The sequence below is a fragment of the Orcinus orca genome, chromosome 16 (genome assembly GCF_937001465.1).
Source record: "Orcinus orca chromosome 16, mOrcOrc1.1, whole genome shotgun sequence".
In the NCBI taxonomy this organism is placed as follows: domain Eukaryota; kingdom Metazoa; phylum Chordata; class Mammalia; order Artiodactyla; family Delphinidae; genus Orcinus; species Orcinus orca.
The window spans coordinates 8493451-8515841 of NC_064574.1; the positions used below are offsets into that span (position 1 = coordinate 8493451).

Here is a 22391-nt window from a genome sequence, read left to right on the forward strand (position 1 = left end):
CAAACATCTGATGCCACTCTTTGATTTCCTAAAATTATCTAAAGTCACATCTGATCAATGATACGTGCCTATTTTTTTCTTTTTTTTTTTTTGAAACAAGGGATGCTATCTTCCGAGGCAATTCCAACAGAAAGTTTCTAAAATACTGAGCAACGGAGCTCCTTAAGATTAAGAGCAAAATTCCTAAGATGTTAACTTTGAGGAGGAGGTGAGGGCGTTTGAGAAGAACATCGCTGTGAAGCTGGACACACCCGCTGTCTCCTAAAGGCCCTTGTGCAACAGCCACACCGCCTCCTTTCTGCTCTTTGAACATGCCAGCTCGTTTCTACCTCAGGGCCTTTGCACTTGTTGATCTCTCTGTGGACAATGCTTTTCCCTGCTTCTCAGTATGGCTGTCTCTTCTCAGACTTCAGATCTTGGGGTAAATGCTGCAGCCCCTCTAAAGAAGTCCCTTTGTCATCATCCTCCCCAAACCGACAACAGCTCTGCTTCACCTTTCTCTACTACAAACACTTTCTTTTCAACCTGACATGGACCAAATTTGAAATTAAATATATGTGTGTAATTACTGACTGTGACTCTCCTTTCGACTATAAGCTGTAGGAGGGCAGAAACAAGCCTGTCTAGTAGCCCCAGTGTACCTCCATCACCTAGCACAGTGCTTGGCATAAAGTAGATGCTCAATTAACATTTGCCAAATAAACGAATGCGTCAGTGAATGGATGGAGAGATGAAAACCTCAACTCCTTACTAGATAGGTGATCCTGGACACATCACTAACCCTTCAGATCCTGTGTCTTAGCTGCACATGGGTGTAAAATACTCTCAGGTGGCTGCTTTGTGGACTAAATGAGACTATGTTAAGTTCCTAGTGCAAAACCTGGAACACAGCGGATCCTCAAGAAATGGTAGCTTTTATAAAGATAATGAGTACGTCCAGTCTCCCTTGTATGGAACAAACCTGGCACTTTACTAGAGGTATGTTAATTTTTGTTTATATAAAGAAGGAGAGACAAGACTGCATGTTTCAAATAAATTTGCAGAGCTCTGATTTAAGCAAGACTAAACAGATCTTTTACTACAGGACATCTCGGAGTCTGAAAAATAAAGATTTGCTTTCTGAACCTCCTAAAGGAGAATTTAACATGCAGCATTTTGCCCCAAACTTATTGGAGCATAGTACTTTTCTGGAGGAAGGTGGTGTCGACCAGGGTTAGGACAATACAGAAGACAACTGGAAAAAGATGACTCTGGTTATTTTATACAATGAATTCTTAAAAGAATCCTGTGAATACGGTGCTCAGCACACTGTTGAATGCTTCCGTTTCATGAATTCCTTCCCAGTTTTCATGATAAACCTCACAAGTTGACTCTATATATACCTAAACATAGAAGAGAATTTAGTTTTGAAAACTGGCAAATGGGGTGGGAGAAGCAGTGAGGGTGGATTGAATACGTCTTAGTGTAGGTGGGTGTGTCTGAACCAGCACCTTCCTCTCTCCACCAGAAACGGCAATAATAAGGTGGTAATTCCAAAACCAACCAGCAGGTGACTCTCTAGGACTAAATTTGGAGAAGAAAATTTTCTCAGACCAGTTGGATAAATTCCCTCCTAAGGGTCTGATTTCCAAGAATAACCACCAGATCTGTCAGAAGACGTCGGCTTGAAATACATTAGGGTAGGTGAATTGGCCAGAGGATTACAACTCATGGATACCAGCAAAACAAGAAGAAATTACGTGCTGTGTAATCTCATCCTACGGCACACAGGGTCGTGACGTTACTAGTTTTTCTCAATTTCATTTTTTTTCTGGGGGTGGGCAGAAGGGAAGAAGGAGAGCAGGTGGTATAGGTGGAATAGATGAACTTATTCCATTTATTTGTTGTGTAAATGACCACCCCTGATAATAAGCAAGATAATTTTAGGTAGTCTGTGAACATTTTTTTTAATCTATCAAATTTACTGGTAAATTGAGCCCCCAAACTGCATACACAGCACGTATTAGCACTGTATCTTAATGAATGCTGGCGACTAAAAAGCAATCCACAAGGTAAAATAAATATGGACAAATCTACACAGAATACGCTGGTGAGGAAATATCTCAGTAAACATCGGTACAAAGTAAATATCAAAATAAAATACATTTACATTAATTCCTACACAGAAGAAAAGTATGTGAAAACAAATAATTTGATGAAATAACTGGTACCAAAAAATGTATATGTGAAGCAAAAAAAAAAAAAATGAAGCGATTACAATGCCATTCTCATGCACAGAGGTATTCCAAGATAATAGGACATTTCAGTGAGTATCAGTATGCAGTCAAAACAGGAATAATGTAAGAATTCTATTGGAAATTTGTGTTCAGTGAAGGTCCTACTATATAACAAAGAGCAAATAATAATAGTTTTAATTATCATCTTCAAAACCTAGAACACAATCATCTTCAAGACCCTATAAAATTATCAATCACAAAGTCTGATAACCCATCGTCTCTGAGGGAATTCTGTGGCATTTTTTCCTCATCACTGGTTATTTATTTCATTAGAAACTAAGCTATCACTATCTTCAAATGACTGTTTTGTAAGTATTACTACTGTGCTCATTTGGAAAATCCATACCAATAAACTTAAATTAAGTTTACAGTAATGCAGGCAGAACCTTGTTTCATTGTGCTTCACTTTACTATGCTTCGCAGATATTGCATATTTTTAATTGAAGATTTGTGGCACTCCTACGTGAAGTAAGTCCGTTGGCACCCTTTTTCCTAACCGCATTTGCTCACTTCGTGTCTCTGTGTCACATTTTGGTAATTCTCACGATATTTCAAATTTGTACATTATTATTATATGTGTCATGGTGACCTGTGATCTTGATGTTACTACTACGACCTGCTGAAGGCTCAGATGACGGTTAGCATGTTTTAGCAATAAAGTATTTTTAAATTAAGGTATGTACATCTTTTTTAGACATAATGCTATTTATTGCACACTTAATCGACTACAGTATAGCGTAAACATAACTTTTGTGTCCACTGGGAAACCAAAAAACTTGTGTGACTTGCCTTATCGCAATATTCGCCTTTTTGAGGTGGTCTGGAATCGAACCCCGAATATCCAAGGTCTGCCTGAACCTTTTGAGTGTTGAATTATAAAAATAATAGATAACAAACCTAAAGATAAAGATTTATCAAATAAACCCAAATCCAATTCTGATGAGTCGTTTGGTTGGTGGCTTGCTATTTTTGACAAAAACAACAGAAACTTCTCAAAGAACATGATTTTTTTCCTTTGCGGTGAGGTTTTGCGTTGCTCTGCTCCACTTGTAAACATAACATTATCACTACTGTTATTTTGGAATTAGTGGGTCACTCGTCTTTGATGATCATCCCAGACCTGTCAGCTACGTATGGTTTTCCAACCATAATTGGGCTTTTTGCATGCACGTAAATCTGCGTTTTTTGTCGTCGTGGTTTAAAAAGACTACATCTGTATCCTGGAAAACAGAGTTGTTTTCTTCGTAGCAAACAGATGTAGACATTGTCAGAGGTAGTTGTATAAACCCAAGGAGCATAAAAAAGGCATGCTAAGAGTATCTAAAACATCTGCTTTAAACTTAAGAAGATGTTTTAAAATATTAAAGGGTCTCTGATAAGACCCTTAGCCTTAAATCATTTCTGATGAATGCCTACTCGTTTTGGTTAAAGAGAGTTAGATTAGTTAAAGTAAGGATTGTAAAGTGAGCGTCTTCTTCAATATGACATTTTCGCTGTCCAGATTGTCCTGAGGATTTTTAAACTCTGGGATATTTGCTAATAAATTCTGAAACTGCAACACATACTAAATATTCATGACATCCTCACTCTCATCTTTCCAAACATGGTATTCTGGGGAAATCCAGTGATTCATCAACTTTGATACAAGTTGACTATTCTCAAATTACCAGGCTGTCTCTCAGGAATTCAAGCAATTTATCCATTTTCTCTTTACGAAGCCTACATCACTTTGGTTCTCAACTTTCTTTTGCATTCCAGACACACAGAATCTGAAAAGACATACCTTTTTTGTAAAGATAATTTGGGTTTGTGTAGACAGTCAAGTAACAAAGCAACTCCGTAGCTTTTTGTGAATATATGTTCATAACACATGCTTCTTTTAAACCTTCAGTAATTACTATTGGTATTTGTACAGTTGATCTTATTGTGTGTTAGAAAAAATATAGGTGATTGGTATAGCAGTATAAAGACAGAAAAATATACTTTTAAAAATAAATATATTTAAATAGAAGAGACGGAAGAAAATTGAATAATGGTACAAGCGATACGTAAATGACAAAAACTGTGATGATATAAATCAAATGCTGCAAAAATTTCTGAATTTGTTCTGACATGAAACCAATGGCATTTATAACAACCTGATCTAACCCAACCCTCCCTCTCTGTGTAGATGTGTCTTGGAAGGTAAGCTTATTTATCAATTATCAAGGCAGTCACTTGTCACTCCTACAGGCACTCAGGACATAATTTTTGAGCATCTACACTATGCCATGATCCCCACAAGTGAACAGAGCCTACAGTCATAAAGCCTAGAATGTAAGGACCTTCACTGCCCTCTTAACATTATACGGCCATTCAACAAATATTCGTGGACTCCATGCAAGGCACTGGGGGATAAAATAACAAGGAAAAAACAAAGACACAGGTCTCCAGCCCTCCTTGGGGTTACTGCTTCTTGGAAGAGCTAGTCCTGAGTCAACTGGCCACACAATTAAATATGAAATGAAAACTGTGGTGGGGCTGTAAAAGAGGGTGCCCTCGTCTGCATCTTAGGGGTACACACGACCAGAGATTCCACACCAGTTATGATCAAATCTGGGGGACCTGCCTTGGAGTCAGGGAGGGCCCTGGAGGTAAGACCTAGGGATGACGAAGAGTCACCTCAGACTCCAGGGAGAACGACCAGGAAAAGCTCTCTGGGGGACAGATGATCAGTAGAAAGGGCCGCAGGGAAGGCTGGGTGACCAGGGCACAGAGAGCAGGTATTTATGGCCGGGGCCACTGTTTCCTGTGGTCATTCATTCGTTCTTGCATTCATTCATTTAGCAAGTTTCTGCAGACGAACCAGGTTCCACCCCGTAGATGTTCTCCCATGTTTGGGGATCTTAGCGCCTCATCAGTGAAAAGGTCTCCAGCAAGAACCCCCTACACAGGCCTAGTCATTTATTTATACGTTACATATACACAGGTATCCTTATATATAAAACATACAAAGATACATCTGAAAGGATAAGAAAATGTTTTAACATTTTTCTAATTGTCCCCCTTGTCCCTCCATGGGCCATTGTGTACCCTGCTCCAGAGATCACTGTTCTGGAAAAGGGGCCTCTTAGGATTGGCTCACAGTCACAGCAGAACCAGAGCCCAGGACTACCCGTCCCCCAGGCCATTCCCTTCCCAGGAGAGCATGGGTCCCAGGCTTGAGAGTCATGAGCATCACCGGGGGGCTTGGTAACACATTCGGGGCCGGGCCCCACCCTCCGAGGTCCTGGGGGGCCCGAATGTCCGCACCACCAGTGGCATGCTCCCAAGGAATGCCGAGCTGCTAGACGTGAGTCCGCTCGACTATTTCCCCAACCGCGGGCCAGACCTCGTGCCCAGACCCCGTGTAGGTCGTTAAAAGTGCACGCTGCTCAGCCGCTCCCTACACCTTAAAATCTAGCATCTCTGGGGGTGAGGGCCCAAGAATCTGCATTTTAAACAATTCCCCCCCAGGACACTGTGATACAGTATAAGTGATGGGGAGTGAGACCCCTCGACAGGGGCCAGGCTCTGGGAGGAAGGGGGCTCACCAGCCTGGCGCGCATTAGAGGGGAGGAGCTGAGCCCTCTCCCCACCCCTCCCCCCCAGCCATCTGCCCCCAGCCCTCCCCTACCCCACACAGTCCGCCCGCGCTCACCTTGCAGGCGGTAGAGCTGCCCCGTGCTGTGCTGCCGCGTGATGTGCTGCCAGTAGGCGCTTCGAGGCAAGGGCACCATGGTGCTCAGCGAGGCGGCCCGCTCACTCATCCTCATCTGGAGCTGTGTCAAGGAAGAGAGCGTGTGTCAGCAACCCCGGGGCCGCGAGAGACCTGACCCAGGGAGCTCCACGCAGGGAGCTGCAGAAGCACGAGCTGGCCCGTCAGCCAATCAGTGCGTACGGCCCCATGGTGGTGGTGGACGGCTGTCGGTTTCACTGACTTAGCAGCATCCGTTCTTCAGCCGGCTGGCAACAGTGCATTGATTTTCCTTGGGGGAACTTCCCTCCAGCTCAATCGATTCCGTTATGGTCAGACCCCACCACTGATTCTAGGTGTGACCCGGTGACCTGCGTCAGGCCAATAAGACACAATCCCTGGGGACATTTATCAGGACTTTTGTGGAAGAGAGAATCGGTAGAGGTAAATTAAGGGGTTTTTCTGACTTTTTTTTCGTTGCTGAATCCCAGGGTCTAGATTATTTCTGGAACGTGGTAGATGCACAAGAAACACCCGTTGAATTAAATGTTTATGAGTTTTTTTGTGGGGTTGCTAAGAGGACAGCAGATGGGCCTGGAGCCTATCTTGGAACAATAAAGGGAGAACATGCCAGTCATTGGACACTATTCCAAAGGAGACAGCCAAGAAAAGGAGGGGAGAGTCCCGACAAGCTCCACTGAGACCCTGGATCCTACCTGAACCAAGAGACTAGCCTGGGACTTCTCAATTACACAAGCCGATTATTTCTGTTCCGTTTAAGCTGATTTGAGTTGGGTTCTATCACTAGTATAAGAAAAAGAGCCTTGTCTGCCCCTACAAGCACCTGACCCTCATTCCAGACACTGAGGGATGAAGAGGAAGTCGTAGCTTTTGGCACCAAACATCTAGGAGTATCCATCCTGAAAGATACAATGTGAGGCCCCAGGTCTTTGGGGAGTAGTCAATGGCCTGTTCGAACACATGGGGGGGGTGGGGCGGGGGGGGGGAGATTCAAAGAGAAGACAGCTTAGTGGGATGGGCAGGAGGCGAATAGAAATTTACATGTGATGGATTGGATTCTTTATCACAATAGCACAATTACCAAAATGAGTCTCCAAGTAGAATTACATAGCACTAGGTTTCATGGGGACATTTCTTCCTAAACATGTCCTGTTAAACCAAAAGGGCAAAAAGCTGAAAACAAAAGCTCGTAGAGAGGTTCTGTGGCTGTTTCTCTATTTCTGCAGAAACGAAAAGTCTCAAAAGTTTAAGAGCAAAAACCAAAACCAAACAAACCAAAAAAATCTATTTACCAGTGACTTCTGCTGACATTCAACTTCAATAACATGGAATACAAGAAAATAAAGGGAGGAAAAGAACTGAATTCTCAAGGTACTGATTATAAGATTTTCTCAATGTAAAGGGATTATATTTAATATAATAAAATTTTTAATATAAAGCAAGTATTTGGGAAATAGCTGTTAAATTCAAATTACTCACTATATTACTGTGAATATATTTCTGCAGCCCAGCATGATCTGACTGTATTTTTAGAAAGCTTATTTAGGAACAAAAATAAAATGACACTAATGTCATGTGTCATAGAGAACATTACAAAGCCGGTTCTCTGTTTCTTCCTTAAACCTTTGAAACAATATCTAATTTTATGAAAGAGGCATTTTAATTGTCTTTGGAGAAGTATGCTGAGAAAAGTCTTCTTATTTAACAATGCAAAACTGTCTGAATTCTCGAAGATTGAGAAGACTCAGGAAGTCATGTGGTGAAGAGTCTAGCTGGAAGGTGTCTGCCCTCATGCTTCTTTTTATTTCAAATATATCATATCTTTTTTATAACTTATTTTCTTCACCTGAACAATGTATTGTTAGCATGTTGGCATTTCTACAACAGCACTTTTTTTTTTTTTTTTTTTTTTTTTTTGCGATACACGGGCCTCTCACCGCTGTGGCCTCTCCCGCCGCGGAGCAACAGGCTCCAGACGCGCAGGCCCAGCGGCCATGGCTCACGGGCCCAGCCGCCCCGCGGTACGTGGGATCGTCCCGGACCAGGGCACCAACCTGCGTCCCCTGCATCAGCAGGAGGACTCTCAACCACTGCGCCACCAGGGAAGCCCTATAACAGCATTTTTAATGTCTACATAGTATTCCATTATATGGACGTATTTGTTTTTGTTTTTTTTTAACATCTTTATTGGAGTATAATTGCTCTACAATGGTGCGTTAGTTTCTGCTGTATAACAAAGTGAATCAGCTATACGTATACATATGTCCCCATATCTCCTCCCTCTTGCATCTCCCTCCCTCCCACCCTCCCTATCCCACCCCTCTAGGTGGTCACAAAGCAGCGAGCTGATCTCCCTGTGCTGGCCCTCATCCTTCTTTATTGCTGTAAGTGACCCTTCCCCTCTGAGCTTGCTACCCTTCCCATCTCAGGCCGCAATATGGTGGGGGGCCTGCCATTGCCACCCACCTGTGGTGCCTCCCCCCTCCCTCCTCCCCACCACTGCCTTGATCCCTCAGCCTGAGAGCTGCCCCCACTCCTCACCTGGCTAACACCTACCTTCCCTTCAGGAGGCAGCTCAGGAATCACCTCCTGACGACTTTTCCCCCTTCATGACACCAGGTGCTTCTAGCAGACATCCCACAGCTCTGCTCTTACTCTGATCATTTCACTGTTTTGTGACAGCAGCTAAACTAGCCCACCTCCTCCTGTAGCCCATGCACTCCAAGAAAGTGGGGATTATATCTTTTCTCTCTGTGTCCCCAACACCTAAGTGGGGCCCCTGAAGGCTGAACAAATAGAGGATGGATAAATGAGCCCATGAACCCAGCTCCTGCCCAGGGAATAAATCCTAATCAACCCAGCAAATCAGAAGCACTGTTAGCCCAGAGCTGAATTCCTGCCGAAGCTCCAGGTCCAGGTTAAACTAACGTGGTTCTCAGGGGCTGTGGGGAACGTGGTGATAAGACGGCATCATTCTAAAGACGGAGACACAGAGAATGGGCTTGAGGACACGGGGCAGGGGGGAAGGGTAAGCTGGGACGAAGTGAGAGAGTGGCATGGACACATACACACTACCAGATGTAAAATAGCTAGCTAGTGGGAAGCAGCCGCATGGCACAGGGAGATGAGCTCGGTGCTTTGTGACCACCTAGAGGGGTGGGATAGGGAGGGTGGGAGGGAGACGCAAGAGGGAGGAGACATGGAGATATATGTATATGTATAGCTGATTCACTTTGTTATAAAGCAGAAACTAACGCACCATTGTAGAGCAATTATACTCCAATAAAGATGTTAAAAAAATAAAAAATAAGACTGCATCATTCTACTCTGCATTCAAGAGATGAGCAGAAGCAGGGCCTCGGGGAAAGACCTGCTTACGTGTGTATGCACAGTCGGTCAGGACAGTCCAACGGCGGGGGAGTTCAGCTCTACACATTTATTCATTCTACTAACAGTGTTACTCAAGATCCCACCAGGGGAGAAAGGCAAGGCTTTGTGAATGTCAAAGAAATGCCTCCTTGTACTTCAACACTCAAACTTTCCCCCTACACAACAGGGATGCACGTAGGTCTCTTCCTAAGCAGCCTGAGAGAGTTCTGACGCTGCCCAGTGGCCTGAGATAATCAATCAATGGATGTAACTGATTGGGTTTCAAGGACACACAAGGCATTGTGCTGCCGAGGGTGGCAGGGAGCCGACCATGGAGCAGGAGACCCGGGCTCCCGTTCAGGTTGGGCTCCAGATGAGCTGTGTGGCACGGGACACACCCCTCCCCGCGTTTAAGCCTCAAAAGCTCCTCTCTCATGGAACATTCCTTCCTAAGGAGACAGACAATAAAACTAAACAAATAAAAAAGAAAAGGACTGCCATAAAAAAGAATGAAGTCCTGACACACGCTACAGCACGGATGAAGCTGGAAACTTGATGCTGAGTGAAAGAAGCCAGTCACAAAAGAGCACACAGTGTATGATTCTATTTACATGCAAGGTCCAGAACTGGCAAATGCAGAGAAAGCACTGGTGGTTGCCTAAGGCTGGGTGGATGATGCCTAAAGGAGATGGGTTTCTTTCTGGGGTGATGAAAATATTCTGGAGTTGACTGCAGTGATGCTTTCACAATTCCATGAATATGGGCTTCCCTGGTGGCGCAGTGGTTGAGAGTCCGCCTGCCGATGCGGGGGACACGGGTTCATGCCCCGGTCCGGGAGGATCCCACATGCCGCGGAGCAGCTGGGCCCGTGAGCCATGGCTGCTGAGCCTGCGCGTCCGGAGCCTGGGCTCCGCAACGGGAGAGGCCACAACAGTGAGAGGCCCACGTACCGCAAAAAGGAAAGAAAAGGGTAGATCTTTATGAAGTGACATGAAACAATTCTAAAACCAAAGGGCCACCATTCCTTATCTATGTATGTTGGTGGGGAGAGCTCGTCATCACTGGGACAGGTTTAAATACTGTCTATCCACACTCTGATGACTCTCAAATGCGTATCTGTAGCTCCAATCTCTCCCCTAAACCTCAGGCTCCTGTATTTCACAGCCTGCTCCCCACTTCCACCTAGATGTCCAGTAGGCATCTCTCATCTAACATGTACAAACCAGAACCATTGTTTCTCACACTTCACTCCCTAAAAGCTCTTCCCCTTCTAGGCAAATGGTTCTTCCATTCAACCCATTGCTCTGTTTCAAGAAGAAGAGAAACCTTTGAGACTACCTTGTTTCCTCTCTATCCTACAAGAAAGTTCAACCATCAGCAAATCCTGTTGTTCAAGATGTATCCAGAATCCACTTTTCACCACCTCCCTCCCCACCAACCTGATCCGCACCATTAGCACTCACCTGGATTCCCAGATGACAGAAATAGTCCCTAACTCTGCTTCTTACTTGTACTCTCGCCTCATCCACCCCCAGTCTTTCCCAAACAGCGGCCAGAGTGCCCCCTTCAAGAGTAAAGCCAGGGGCTTCCCTGGTGGCGCAATGGCTGAGAGTCCGCCTGCCGATGCAGGGGACACGGGTTCGTGCCCCGGTCCGGGAGGATCCCACATGCCGCGGAGCGGCTGGGCCCGTGAGCCATGGCCGCTGAGCCTGTGCGTCCGGAGCCTGTGCTCCGCAACAGGAGAGGCCACAGCAGTGAGAGGCCCGCACACCGCAAAAAAAAAAAAAAAAAAGAGTAAAGCCAACTGATCTCAGCTTTTCTCAGAACCCTCCAATGACTTCTCAACTGACCCCATGCAAAATCCAAACTCTTGACCACAAATGAAAGGTCATATAGGATGTGGCCCCTACTTATTTCTAGACAACACCTCCTACCCCTCTTCTCATTTCATCTGCTTCAGAGTCACAGCTTTGTACTTGAACATGCAAAGCACAGAGCTGCCTCGGGGCCTGTGCACTTACTGTTCCCTCTGCCTGGAACAGATGTGGTACGTATGTACAAAGGAATATTACTCAGCCATTAAAAAGAACGAAAAAATGCCATTTGCGGCAACATGGATGGACCTGGAGATTGTCATACTGAGTGAAGTAAGTCACACAGAGAAAGACAACTATCACATGATATCGCTTATATGTGGTCTAAAAGAAAAAGGATACAAACAAACTTATTTACAAAACAGAAACAGACTCACAGACTTAGAGAATGAACTTATGGTTACCCGGTGCAGGGGGGGAAGAATGGGGGAAGGGATAGACTGGGAGTTTGGGATTGACATGTTATATGTTGCTATGTTTAAAATAGATAACCAACTAGGACCTACTGTATAGCACAGGGAACTCTGCTCAATACTCTGTAATAACCTAAATGGGAAAAGAATTTGAAAAAGAACAGATACACATATTTGTAAAAAAAAACTGGCCCTTAGAAATTTCCACTCTTCCCTTCCCCCCTCTCTCTGCCAGAGTATCACCTTATCAGGGCAACAAACCTCCTTCATTCTCTGTCCTTTACAATGCAGTCTCCTTCACAGCATTCACCAACTCTTGATACAGTTTTATGTTTATTATCTATTGATGACTGTCTCATTCTCCATAACAATGAGTACATTCTTTGAACCAAAGGACTGTTTCTTGTTCTCTGCTGTACTCCTGCTTCCTAGAACAGGGTCTGACACAAAGTAGATACTCAGAAAATGAATGTACTTATTAATACATAGATACCTTTATATCTATTAAGGGATATGACGTTCCGGAAGGATGCAAAAGAAGCTGGTCATGGGTTTGCTTCCGAGGAAGTAAACTGGAAACCTGAGATGATTAAGCATGGGAAAGAGACTTATTTTACACTGGATAACATTTTGTACAATTCTATATCATGTGTGAATCAAATCTTTTATTTTATTTATTTTTTATTATATATATATTTTTTGCGGTACGCGGGCCTCTCACTGCTGTGGCCCCTCCCGCCGCGGAGCACAGGCTCCGGCCGCGCAGGCTCCACGGCCATGGCTCACAGGTGCGGCCGCTCCGCGGCATGTGGGATCCTCCCGGACCGGGGCACGAACCTGCGTCCCCTGCATCGGCAGGCGGACTCTCAACCACTGCACCACCAGGGAAGCCCTGAATCAAATAGTTTAATCCAAAAGCCTTCTTTTGAAATCTTCAAAGAAATCAGAGCTCTTTTCCTCAATTGCATACCATTCCATGCACTAGTTTAAAGAACTTTGAAACTATGCATAAGGCGCTGAGCAATATGTGTAAGTGCCCCGGCTCCTCCAAGAACAGGCTTGTAGAGAGGAAAGATCTTCCCACTTCACACACTGTCGTTTTATAGGCCCTCCCCAGCCCCAGCCCTAAGCCCCTTGATCCTCTCCAGATGACACTTACTAGAGAATGAAAACGAGGGGAATTTAAAAGGAGAGTAGAAAACAGCTCTCAAAGAAGCTTAACCTTAATTTCAAATTTCTAACCAGAGAGAATTACTCCAACTATCTCATGAATAGTAAACGTGTTTTGAACAGAATCTTTAAAATGTTAGGTTTATTCCTACAAATTCCAGACCAAATGCCTCTCTTAAAAGAGAACAATAGTCTTAGACGATACTTTTTTAAAAAAGACATAAAATCCAGCATGTGTTTGTGTAGTATGTGATCTGTTTACCCAGTTTGAGGTAAATCTGTATTTCTGAGGTTTATCAAACACCCTTGTAAAGTTCTAGCAAGCTTGTACGGTTTGGTGCTGGGAGTAATTCATTGAGATAACTACATCTGCTGCATTCTTCAGGGTTCTTTCTGCTTGATGAAGCACGTTCATTTAATCAATACAAACCGCTTAAAATGCTAATTGCTACGCTAAGTGACAGTAACCAAATCCTCTGGAAGCGAGATGCAAATGCTGTTGAACAAGTTTTGTAATCATTGTGGGTTGACGACAGGAGCTATATCGTCCTGTCTGAACAGAGGTCTGCAGAGCGGCTCTTGCGCCCACCTTTCCTCCACCTACTGGACAGGTGCGCTCCCACTTCAGTTAGAGGAGTGATTTCTTAAAAGGATCTAGCTTTCTCCAGCGAGAGAGCTTAACCACATGTTCTTGCTTCTGTAAACACATGAAACACCGTGAACATATCCTGCTGAGATGCATGTAAAGACTGCTTAAGGTCCGATATAATTAGACCAGGAGGGAATTATGGCTGCAATGCCACCTCTGTTCTCAGCGCAATGTATGTTCACTGAATGATCGGTGTTAAGTCTCACTGCGGATTTTTGTATGTATAAAGGGCATCAAAGCACACGGTCCCATGCTGTGCTCTCTCTAGCTCCAGTGCCACTTCTTCCATGGACCAAGGAGCTGGAATCTCAGGGTCACTTTAGAGCCACAGTTCTCAAAGTGTGGCTCCTGGACCAGCATCAGCATCACCTGAGAACTTATTAGACATTCAAATTCCAATGCTTCTGGGGCTTCCCTGGTGGCGCAGTGGTTGAAAGTCCGCCTGCCGATGCAGGGGACGCGGGTTCGTGCCCCGGTCCAGGAGGATCCCACGTGCCGCGGAGCGGCTGGGCCCGTGAGCCATGGCCGCTGAGCCTGCGCGTCCGGAGCCTGTGCTCCGCAACGGGAGAGGCCGCAACAGTGAGAGGCCCGCGTACCGCAAAAAAAAAAAAAAAAAAAAAATTCCAATGCCTCACCCACACCTGCCGAAACCCTGGAGGTGGAGCACATCCACGTGTGGCTTAGTGAGCCTTCCAGGTGACCCTGATGCCCTCAGAAGGTGGGGAACCACCGTCCCAGAGCCCACCTTTTCTGCTCCCTCAGCTCATCACCGCCCACACCACAGACACACACTCAGGCCCTAGACATTCTCTCTTCTACCTCCAAAGCCTCCCAAATTTCCTCCTTCCTTTCAGCTCCCACTGACTCACACCCTGGGCTTTACGTTCCTGTCCTGGCTCTTCACTTACTGACTGTAAGCCATGGAGCCTCAATTTCTCCCTCCGTGAAATGGACCTAATATTGCCAATTAAAATGCATACCATTAAAAAGAATGAATGAGACCAAGGTTGGCAAACTTTTCTGTCAAGGGCCAAATGTTAAATGTCTTCGGCTCTGCAGGCCATCCAGTCTCTATGGTGCCAATGAACCTCCTCTTTTATTTCCATGTGAAAGCAGCCATAACAATGTAAAAATGGATTGGGTGTAGCGGTGTTCTAATAAAACTGTACTTACAAAAACAAGCACAGGCTAGATTTTGCCCATCAGTCATAGTTTGCCAACCCCTGAATCAGACCTAGGCTACATGACTTTAAACTACTCCCGTGAGATATTTACTGTTGAATAAGAATACCAGGGGGTAGTTTCTTCAAATGTGTAATATGATCACGATTTTGGAAAATCAACAATGACCCCCAAATACCCATATCTTGTGTAGATATCTATGTGTGTCTATCCACCTCTGTGTGTATGTAGATGTCGATTTCTGTGTAGGATTATATGGGTACGGAGGAAAACATGGAAAGATAAGTGCACACTTTTAAGTTTTAGGAGTTGCTAAAGAGGGGAAAGAGGCATGCAAACCAATAATAAAAGGGAAAAAATAGAGCACAAATCATCTTCTATACGGTTATATTTTTGCAGTTAGTTAAAATTTCCATACATGTGTTTGTGTAAAAATAAATTAAATAGGATTCAAAAAACCAATCCCGATCTCCAAGGATAGTTGTGAAAATTAAACAAAATAAAGCATGCAGACACTCAGCGTCGAGCCAGATGGAGCTGCTCACTCCAACTTTAATTATCCCTCAATTAGACGAAGCCTCCGAACTCAGTTTGCCGTTCACGCTCTCCCTGCCTGCGTCCCTGCCTCCCCTCACCCCTTTCAGTGAATTCTGCACTTGGCGTTCTTTGGTTCATTCACTCCCTCATTCCACGCATTTATATACTCTGGGCATCATTTACAAGGCATGCACTCTGCTGGGGGCTGGAAACTTAAATAAAACACAGAACCTCTGTTTCCCCCAGGATTTTATAGTAAATGGCCAGAGAGCTAGTTTAAAGCCCAGCTTAGGTCACGTCACCGTCTGCCTGCACAATGGTGTCCCGTCCTCTACAAAAGAGAGCAGACCCTCCCGTAAGCAGAGCTCTCCTTCCCGTGGTGGAGAAGATGCCACATCTATGCGCATATACCTAGTGTCTGGTGTGATTCGTATGACGGCACTTAATAAAAAGTGGCTGAATAACTGAGTCACTGATGGACACACTGGCTGACTTGACTGAAGAGAGGAATCCATAAGTGGATGAGAAACCTCCCTCATCTTCCATCCCCTTTGCCATCTTATCCTCTCTGACTCCCAAGTCAACATTAACAACGCAGGTGGACTTGGATTTAGTAGGTGTCAGACACGATGTCAGGAAACCACAGGCATTATGCCACTCAGTAAGGTATGTACTAATACAACCTCCTCTTTCACAGGAAGGGGGACAAACACTACAGGTGGGGAAGTGACCTGCCCAAGGACACTGAGCTGGTCAAGATGCCCAGCCAGGATGTAAGACCTGGCCTCCTACTGCAGAGCTAAAGTTCATATCAGAATCCTGTGTATGTCTCAGGAAAGCACAGAAGATGTCATGAAGACCTTAAAGGATGGGCTCATGTTCTGTCCATAGTGATAAAAGGGCACCTGAATTTTGGAAATAAATTTTATTTTAGAAATAAAATTTTCAAAGCTTAGAGAAATAGCAAACAGTCGAAGGAGGTGCAAGGAGATGGGAACACCCACGGAATCCTGGGGAGTAGAATCTCCCAGTGATTCTCCCAGCCCTTGGAACCCTCACTGTCCCAGGGGCCTCTGCTCAAGTGAAAATCAACCATCTGCCAAACAGGTGGCCACCCTCGGCTTTCTCGTGAAACCCGCGCTTCTGGGCTGCCGAATCCAGCTCCGACAGATGTTTGGCAGGAACCACCCAAAGAGCTGTCTTCACTTTCTCCAGCTCCTTTCCCGTGTTCTGACATTTACAGCAGAAGTGATGGGTATTCCTATCATCAAAGTGTTACCAAGATATCACAGAATATTACTGAACTGTCAAGGAAATAAAGCGAGCAGAGGCTTACTTTTGAATGTCACAAACACACACACACACACACACAGAGAGAAAAGAAAAAGTGAGCAGGAGAGAAAGTTTGCTAAGGGAAAAAATGCAGCAGACACTACTTGGTGAGCAGAACTCTGGCTGAAACAATGCCTCCACTGTCGCCTGCAGCTCTGATAAAGCAGACTGTTAGTGGAATCAACCATTTGGGGCCAAATTTCCAAATACAGCATCTTGCTGAGCGCCAGATGTGCTCAAATGGTTACTTGCATGGGGAATGAAAGTGATTTGAATCAATTTACTCGGAGTCATTTGAATTCTCAGCCATATGCATAAAATAGAATCATCCTTCCCTTTGCTTCTGGTAACTTTTTACAACCCCTTACCGAGGAAACCCTCTCCCCACCTGTACACTGAAATTAATAACCTCTGGGACTATTTTCCCCAGCCTCTCAGAGAAGACTTGCTTGGAACCTGTGCCTTGTTTTGGCACTGGGAGGGAATGGGATTTGGGATTCCGGCTTCATTTTCCTTTTTCTCTATGCTCAGAAAATTGTCTATTCAAGGGCTTCCCTGGTGGCGCAGTGGTTGAGAGTCCGCCTGCCGATGCAGGGGACACGGGTTCGTGCCCGGGTCCGGGAAGATCCCACGTGCCATGGAGCGGCTGGGCCCGTGAGCCATGGCCGCTGAGCCTGCGCGTCCGGAGCCTGTGCTCCGCAACGGGAGGGGCCGCAGCAGTGAGAGGCACGCGTAACACACACAAAAAAAAAAAAAAAAAAAAAGAAAAAAAATTAATGGAAGAGAAAAACATACAGAGAAATATAAAAGCCCCTTCTCAGACCCTCAAACCCCAGTCCTGCTCCCCAAAGGTAACCAACATTACCCAGTACGTTTGTATCCCGTCGGAAGTTCACTCTGTACTGACAAAGCACGTGTGTGAGTGCGAGTGTGGGTGTGAGTGTGTGTCGGACTCTGCCTACTGTCCTGCCTCTTCTTCATCCACGTGCTTCACACAAGTTCGATAGTACCAAGTGTGACCCTACTTAGCTGCCTCATTTAGTTCCTGTTACATCATGTGCCATAACTTATCTAATTATCCCCTTTGGGTGATATCTCTGCTATTACACACAAGCTCCCCAAGAATGGGAACTTCATCTTCTTCAATCACTTCCTCAGCACCCTGCGGACAGCAGGGCTTAGCAAATGTTTGTAAAACAGCAGAATGTAAGCAAAAAGGAATAACTCCCTCCATTTGTGTCCACATCAGCTTTGCTTCCGGTAGTACATTTTTAGAGTAAATTCCTAGATGTGCTATTGCTGAGTAAAGAGACATGTGAATTGAATTTTGATCAACAGGGACAAATTGCCCTCTTAAGGGCACCAGAGCACATTGAATCACAGGATTACACTGTTGCATGTTTTGAAGGGTTTAAATCATAACTTCTATTCTAAATTTCAAGCTCCTTAAGATGCAAAAAAAAATTTTTACATCTTTGCAAAGATCTACTTTGCAAGCAGTAGATAGATGTTCAGTAAAAGATTTTTGAATTATAATTAATATACCAAGCTATGAAAAGGGAGTGGATATTCAGGAGTGAAAAAAAGTTGATAACTGCTTTAAGTAGTACACTAAAAAAAAAAAAATCTGTAAGTTAACGCAATTAACTAGAGCTCATAAACAGAAGAGGTAAAAACTGATTTTTTTGTGGGTGGATGAGTGGGGACACAGTTGTGAGAAGGCTGTTTCTACACATAAAATCCCAGCAGGTGTGGGTCTTTTTCAGTCTGAGTAGTAGTGAAATCGATTCTATGCTTTCTTTGATGCCCTCTATATTAAAAAAAAAAAAAGTGTAGACTATCATTTTTAAAATTAGGTTGAATATAAATTACTTTGGTTTGCAGAACTGTAGAAGAGTTCCTCTTGAATTCTACAAATTGATTAACAAAATTTATTTGCAAATAATTTGCAAATAAATTGCAAAATTTATTTCCAAGTCTGGAAGTAAATCAATTAAACAACAACAGAAAAGAGGGGACACAGAAAGAGCTCCGATTAAACTCTCAAACGTGGGAGCACAGTCAGGACTGCAGAGGATGGGGGAGACGTCACCCTGGGGCCTGAATGTCACCCCCAGTGGAGCCCGGCCCTGCAGCCCCCAAGGGAGCTGCTAAATGGCCATCATTCACCTTGTCACTCTCGCCTGGAAGGAAATTCTAAAAATGACAGGCCCGGCCGTGGAATGAGGAACATCCCCACACCGCCACTCCTTGTTCCAAAATTAGACTCTGTTATAGACACTGATCTCCAAGGTGGCAAAAATAGCTGGCTGCTCGGGGGAGTCCCACACTGTCCGGGCAGAGCTTCCCTGTAGCTGCTCCAGCAGGGCAGCTCGCAGCTTGTGAGCAAACGAGTTCCTGCGGCTCCATCTCATTCAACAGTTAGTCCTTCCCCTCATACCCCAGGCCCGCCCACCCTCTTCTACACCCTATTTAGAATGAATCATAATACACTGAATTTTAAAGGAGAGGAGGTGGGGGAAGGATTATGAGAAACATGATTGCTATCTGGTCCCAAAAGTACCAAAAGAAACGAGATTTCTTATAACAGTAATTTTTTAACATATACTCTGAGTTGATATGTATTTCTGAAAGGTACTCTGATATTCAGGGTAATTTGAAAATGCTAAGACAGTTCTCAGTGCGGATATAAAAGAAACAGAAGGGCTTTAAAACCCTTCTGGGGAGTAAGGCATTGTGGCCAGAGGTAGAGGTTTAGCAACCAAATAAAAGGATCCTGCATTTCTGGCTCCAACAGTAATGAGCTCTATGGCTGTGGGCAAGTGACTTAACCACTGTGAGCATCTGTTTTCTCGTCTATAAGATCTGGAGAGTGATTCCTTCCAGGTCAAGGGTCATGAATAATACTCCCTTGAATTATAAGACCCATGGGATCATGGGCTTTACCTGTCAATTACCACTATATCCTACAGCATATTATGTCCACAATAAACATATTTGAACGAACTAATAAATGAGAACGAATGAATAGGTCTACTTCACAGAGATATCATGGTGATTAGAGAAAAAGCAAGTGAAGTGCCTGGCTTGATAAGTGGTACGGTTGTTGTTGTTAAAGAGCCTGGCATTTAGCAGATGCTTCATAAATAAATGGCATTATTAGCAACACGCCATAAAGCAGGAAACGTACTTAAAAGGTAAAATCAAAGCACTAAACAAACATTATTCCAGAAGTTTGCATGGTATGGGGACAGACACCAAGGTGGCCCCCTGATCTCCTCCTCTAGGTGTGCACACCCTTGTGTGGACCCCTCTCTCTCGTGACTGTGGGAAGGACTTGTGACTTGCTTCCAACCAATAGCCTATGACGGGATGATGGGATGTCACGACCATGGTTAGGATACACAGGATTGTGGTCTTGCTGGCTTTGATGAAGCAAGTGGCTATGTTGGGAAACCCACATGACAAGAAGCTGAGGGTGGTCCCTGGGAGCTAAGGATGGCCTCCATCCACTAGCCAACAAGAAACTGAGGCCCTTGATCCTGCAGCCCCAAGGAACTAACTTCCACTAACAACCACTGTGAGCTTGTGAGTGGGTCGTTCCCCAGTCTAACCTTCAGATGAGACTAGAGTATCTCAGTCTTGTGAGAATCTGAAGCCGGGGGCCCATGGAAGCCATGCCAACATTCTTGACCCATGGCAACTATGAGATAACATACGTGTGTTGTTTTAGGGTGCACAGTTTGTGGCACTTTGTTACACAGCAACAGAAAACTCATACATGTAACATAGGCAGGACATCGATTGGCCACAGCATGGCTAGCAAATGCCCAGAGAAGGACCACTTGCTGAGCGACAATGGAGAGTGGTAGGGACTGCGGAGAACTGAAGATCCCCATTCTACCTGAAGAGGGAAGGCACCACCGGGCATATCCGATGGTTGCCACGTGGGGGTGTGAGATCAGTGTGGCCTTTTCACTTTTTAAGATACTACAGAAATCTGAGTTTTATGTGAAACCTCTTAACTTTTAAATGTCAGCCGTTAATTTGGAATTTTTAGAACAGCAGTGACCTGATCTCATGCAGGGCAAAGAAAACATGTCTAGGGGCTTGATTCCAAGATAAAGTGTAAAGTGGGGTTATCCCAGCACACTTGCTCCAAATTGGAGCCCCACTACTTCCAAGCTGGTGGTGCTGGGCCCTCCCTCCAAGGGTCATTGGGAGGGTTAGAAAGTACACACAAAGTCCTTAAAATATTGTCTGCTACAGAGTAGAGACATGATACATTTTTATTATTTTTGATATTATTATTGTATTCGTTACCTATAGCTGTCGTAACAAATTCCCACAACACTGGTGGCGTACAACCACACAAATTTATCCCCTTACGGCTCTGGAGGCCAGAGGTCTGAAATCAGATTCACTGTGCTAAAGTCAAGGTGTCAGCCGGGCTGGTTCCTTTTGGAGGTTCCAGGGGAGAATCCATTTCCTTGCTTTTTCCAGTCTCTAGAGGCCACCTGTATCCTTCGGGTCACATCTCTTTCTACCTTCAAACCATCAGCACAGACCCTTCAAAAATCTCTGTCTGTCCCTCTGCTTCCATCGCCACATCACCTTCCGTCTGGCTCTCACTCCTCTGGCTTCCTTCTTACAAGGACCTTGTGATGACACCGGGCCCACCTGGATAATCCAGGACAATCTCCCCATCTCAAGAGCTTTATCTTAATCACATCTGCAAAGTCCCTTCTGCCATATAAGGTAATGTTCACAGGTTCCAGGGATTAAGGTGGGAAAGATTTGGGGGAGCTATTGTTCAGCCTACCGCAATAATGACTATAATGATGATGATAATAAAATAAAAGTTATTATTACTATCCGACCCACAAGTCTCCTCTTTCTGACTTCTGGGATTCAAGGTCATAAGTCTGATCCAAACCCCTTCACTCAAGGCTGCAACTTCAAACTGTCATGCGTTCCACAGTGAAGCATTCTGTCTTGGGAGTTAGTGGCAGCTAACAGCGGGTTAGGGCTTCCGAATAATGAGGTTAGCTTCACCATCTTTCTCCATTCGTGACCTTGACCATCTCAGAGAAGCAAGCCAGTAGTGGCATAAAGGCAATTCCTAGTCAAGAATAGAGCCAATCCACGTGGATCCACTCCCAGTGACCAGAATATGCAAAACTCTAACTTAGGGGCTTTAGTATCACCTTCATTTGTTTCATTTTAGCACAGTATCTCTTTTCTCCCCTAATCAGAGACGGATTGAAGGATGTTGATTTTTAAGCATTTCACAATCCCCGGTTTAACTTCCTTGAGATTCAGATCCCGTTTTGAAGCTTACTCATTTCCATCTAAAACAGGATGTGTTTACTTTTAAAATCATTCATTTTATAGAACTTGTTAAGCATACAGCAAATTAAGAGCAAACAACATTATATTCCAGTTAAATCTGCAAAAGGATGATCTGAACGAATTACTCATACTCCTGATTAATTTTTAGTGGAAGTAATGAGGAGGCGTAAATGGAAAAACATGGGCGTGCAGAACCTGCTTTTCAAGTAGATAACAATGTGTGCTAATCGATGGCTTTACAAAAAGGTAACCTTAAAAAAACTTCTTCAGACCTTTAAAGGCATCTTGTGTAGTGCACAACTTTAATGCAATGACATTGTAAGTTCAAAACAACTTGAACTCTCCTCCCTCCCTCCTTCTCTCCTTTTGCTCGCTTTGGCTTTACAATGGCAAAGTTAAACAGTTGCAGCAGAAACTATCTTTGACCACAAAGCCTAAAATATTACTATCTCGCCCTTTACTAAAGTTTTGCTGATCCCTGCTCTAAAATCCCAGAGCGCT

General features: G+C 44.5%; 1 protein-coding gene across 1 annotated transcript in view; it reads right to left on the reverse strand.

Moving 5' to 3' along the window:
• The window catches only part of DOK5 (docking protein 5), a 141891-nt gene that overhangs the window by 3289 nt on the left and 116211 nt on the right, over nucleotides 1-22391 (reverse strand). Inside the window, exon 7 of the mRNA XM_004282918.4 lies at nucleotides 5956-6076. Within this exon, the coding sequence (XP_004282966.2) occupies nucleotides 5956-6076 (121 nt within the window). The remainder of the gene's footprint in view (nucleotides 1-5955; nucleotides 6077-22391) is intronic.